This window comes from Corylus avellana, chromosome ca7 (genome assembly GCF_901000735.1).
Source record: "Corylus avellana chromosome ca7, CavTom2PMs-1.0".
NCBI lineage: Eukaryota > Viridiplantae > Streptophyta > Magnoliopsida > Fagales > Betulaceae > Corylus > Corylus avellana.
The window spans coordinates 28,241,002-28,245,259 of NC_081547.1; the positions used below are offsets into that span (position 1 = coordinate 28,241,002).

Genomic DNA, 4,258 nt, shown 5'->3' on the forward strand with positions numbered 1-4,258 from the left:
AATTTCAACTACTTACGTATCGTTCTTCACACTGCGGAGTCACAAATTTCCCGTCTTTATTTGTGTGAGAGATCTTATAAAAGTCAATTAGATTGGGCTCTTCTTCATACTCTCCTGCCTACACATAATAGACATATAATTAACATATGCTCTAAACATAATTATTAAAATAATGTAATAGTATAAAATTGTTACCTCACTATGGCGATGATTAAGAAAAGATCTAGAGCCAGATGTGTGATTGGTCTTCAACTCCGATCTATTCTTCTTATTACGTGTGGACTTGTCCTGTAACAAATTTTCACTAAATTATTACAAAATTATACTCCTTTAGATTTGTTGTCAATTTAGTTTAAAAATATTTACCTTCAATTCTTTGTTTTCAAATGACTCGCATATCTTAAGCCACATGGGTTGTGAGATAAGCTTTGGAACTTTTTCTTTGCGATTGTTGAGTCTTTATCACCACCGAATTTAAGAAAATGACGGTGAAATCCATGACGAAGTGTTCTATAACTATTTGATAAAGCCAACTCAATAGATCCAATATGGTTAGCCAGATGCTCGTCTAAAGTCCACTCAGCCTATATATTATAAATAACAATAGTCTTAGCATTTTATATTATATGTAGTAAATAACATAACCTCAAACATTATAACTCACCAAAACACGAGCTCTTAACCGTTGCTGCTCACTTGGTGGGACACGAGTCCAAGAACTATGCCAGAGCTCGGCGTGTTCACGAACGACATGTGTCACCCTCCTACTAAAATAACTCGCACTTTTTCCTACAGGTCCTCTTGCCTTGGGAGGGATTGTTATCTCAACAGGACGACCATCCTTAAAAAGTTGATTGAACTTAGTGGATTTATTCAGACCTCTTTTCTTCTTGTTGGACATAATAGCTGTGAGACAAAATTTGAAACATAGTTAGTATTTTTGGTGAAGTAGTTTGTTCATAGTTTATACAATAACACAGACAAAATATGTGCACTTACAAGATGCATTGGAGGACCCCTCAGTCATCGTCTGACATGGTGTTACATCAATTTCAAGAGGCACTTGTGATTCTAAACTTGCATTCTCAACCTCATCATTGAGATGCAATGGTGTAGAACGAGCCACAGACACACGCGATCTTCCTCGATTCATGATCTTCATTGCGTACAACAGATTCCACAATAAAAACAATGAATAAGAAAATATGAAAATACAAACATATACAATAATTGAAAGATTGGTAACGAGACAAACAAATATATAGCCCGTATCATCTTACCATAGAATAAATATTTATTTACAATAATATTCAACACATATCATCATCAGAGTTTGTATCAGAGTTGCAAGATAACTCCTCTTCATGAGCGGAGTCATCATTGAGGAACATGCTTTCATCATCAAGGTCTTGTTCGTCATCAGAGCTTGTTTCGTGCCCCTCATTAGAGAAGTCATCATTGAGGAACATGCTTTCATCAAAGTGCACATATACTTCATCAATAGCTATTGGTTCCACATCATCTCTACGTAACGGAGTTGAGTCTACATTGTTTCCTTGTTGCACAGGTGCATTACCCTCAACCAATTCATCATCTTCTTCCTCATCACCAATGCCTTCATCATCTTCTTCAATCTCTCCCTCTAAAATAGTTGGAACATTGTATATGTTTCTATTGCTCACTTTTTGCACTACTTGCCAATTACCACCCAATTTGGGATCTTTCAAGTAGAATACTTGTGAAGCTTGGCATGCTAGGATAAATGGGTCAGATGCATACCATGTACAAGATGTATTCACACTTGTAAAGTGCTCATCTGTTTGTATTCCCGTTTTATGCCCAACATCCCACCAATCGCATTCAAATAGATACACGCGATTTCGACCATAACGTAACACCAAAATGTTCTTCAACTCACCATAGAATTCAATATCCTTCATGTTATGCTCACCTTGAACAACTATACCACTGTTTTGGGTACGTAGAGTTCGTTCATAGTCTTTTATATGGAATCTAACCCCATTCACAATACAACTTTTGTACATTACAACTTGATGATCCGATCCGGATGCAAGATCATATAACTGTTTGGACAAATTTTCTGCATTAGGCCCACATATACGATGCCGAAACCATGTTTCAAAGTCGGCTTCATGCTTATGTTGGATGTCCACAGTGCCTTCTCCTTCAATCTTGTCATAGTGTTCACTACATAAAAAACACATAAGTATTCATCTATATTCTCAAGTAATCATAATTTTTAATAAAAATAAAATAAATAAATAAAAATAAAAAAACAAAAAAAACACTATAAATCATACACTTACCGAATGTACGAAGTGATTTCGTCACAATTGTTAAGCACATACTATCGAGCCCTTGTGAGAACCTTATCTTCAAGTGTTATAAATTTTACTGCTCCTAAAGGACGAACTCGTTGAGAGAACACAGACAAGCCTTTACTCCTTCCCACCTGCCGCACATCACTATTCCGTTCTTCACGATTCCATTTTGTCTCAATCCCATTGAGATACATTGAGCAAAATGTCAAATATTCAAATGATAAATATCCCTCGGCAATGGACCCTTCCGGATGTGCTCTATTTCGCACAAATTTCTTACATTTACCAAGCGTTCTTTCCATTGGATACATCCAACGATATTGTACTGGTCCCACAAGCTCAACTTCTCGTGGTAAATGTACAGCTAGATGTACCATTATATCAAAAAAAGCCGGTGGAAATATCTTTTTCAACTTGCATAAAATCACAGGAATGTCATCCTTCATTCGACTCACGACATCTAATCTTAATGTTCGTGCACATAATTCCGTAAAAAATGAACTAAACTCAGTCACTGTTGTACGTATTTCAGTTGATAAATATGGACGAATTGCAACAGGAAGTAAGCGTTGTAAGAAGACATGACAATCATGGCTTTTCATTCCCGAAATCGTACCTTCTTTGACATTCACACACCGACTAATATTAGATGCATACCCATCAGGGAACTTTACACCTTTCAACCAATCTAAGAAAGTTGTCTTCTCAGCTTTTGACAAAGTGTAATTTGCATGTGGCATTGATGTAAATGTACCATTTTGTAGTAAGTGCAAATCTTTGCGTATTCCCATCACACACAAATCTTGTCGTGCCTTCAAAGTGTCCTTTGTTTTTCCTTTAATATTCAGCAGTGTACCTAAGAGACTATCACATATGTTCTTCTCAATATGCATGACATCCAAATTGTGTCTCAGTTTCAATGTTGACCAATAAGGCAAATTAAAAAAAATACTCTTCTTCGTCCAATTCAACTCACACTCTTCACGCGTTCTCTTCTTTTTTTTGGTCTCATCTTTTCCAAACGGCAAATTTGGTACATTCTCTAGTTGTTGTAACAATTGATCTCCAGATAATTCATTAGGTGCCATTCTATGCTCCTCAGTACCGTCAAAGAGAGATTTTTTTGTGCGCCATATATGCCCCTGATGTAAGAACCGACGATGAGCCATGTAGCATGACTTACCTCCAAACTTCAACCTTTTGGATGCCGTATCCTTGTTACATACTGAACACGCCAGGTGTCCCTCAGTCGACCACCCAAACAAGTTTCCATATGCAAGAAAATCATTTATAGTCCATAATAATGCTGCATGCAACTTAAAGTTCTCCTGCGTCGATGAGTCATATGTAAGAATGCCTTCATTCCATAATTCTTGCAAATCATCCACCAATGGTTGCAGATACACATCAATTTCATTTCCAGGTGCCTTAGGTCCAGGGATAAGTAAGGACATCATTAAATACGAATCTTTCATGTGGTGGAAAGCTGGGTGTAACACATGATTATGGGAATATAACATAAACCCTAAAATAGAAAAACAGCATAGATGAGGCACAAAAAAAAAAAAATAATGTGTTTCACCCTTCATGGAGTTGAACAACAAAGGGAGGACGGGGGACTCCATTGCAAAATAAAAAGCATCAATGCCACACTACAAATCTGGAGAAATTCAATTAATTGTCGGTCCAAGAGCTCAATTTTATATACCACATTTCACTAGGAGGTAAACATGTACTAAACAATTGCAACAAGCCTAAACGTGGAGAAGTTCCTCATACATGAAAGAAACAATATATAATTTACAACTGGTAGGAGAACTCAAGGTCCATGGAGGATTTGAGCATCAAAAGGCGCCAGAAATTTCATTAAAATTAATTAGCGACGACAATTGTCGTCCCTAAAAAAATTTTTAAAT

The 4,258-nt window shown here is 36.6% G+C and overlaps 1 protein-coding gene across 1 annotated transcript; it reads right to left on the bottom strand.

Moving 5' to 3' along the window:
- Positions 1-1,310: 1,310 nt before the first annotated feature.
- Positions 1,311-3,796, bottom strand: LOC132188108 (uncharacterized). The gene is made up of 2 exons (XM_059602513.1): positions 2,370-3,796; positions 1,311-2,208 (listed from the first exon to the last, which is right to left on the bottom strand). Exons 1-2 carry the CDS (start codon positions 3,794-3,796, stop codon positions 1,311-1,313), a joined length of 2,325 nt encoding a protein of 774 aa, XP_059458496.1.
- Between the last annotated feature and the right edge of the window lie 462 nt (positions 3,797-4,258).

Coding starts and splice junctions, on each gene's coding strand:
- LOC132188108 (XM_059602513.1), bottom strand. CDS start 3,796: ATGTCCTTACTTATCCCTGGACCTAAGGCACCTGGAAATGAAATTGAT. Junction 2,209..2,369: donor GTTCTCACAAGGGCTCGATA/GTATGTGCTTAA, acceptor TTTTTTATGTAG/TGAACACTATGACAAGATTG.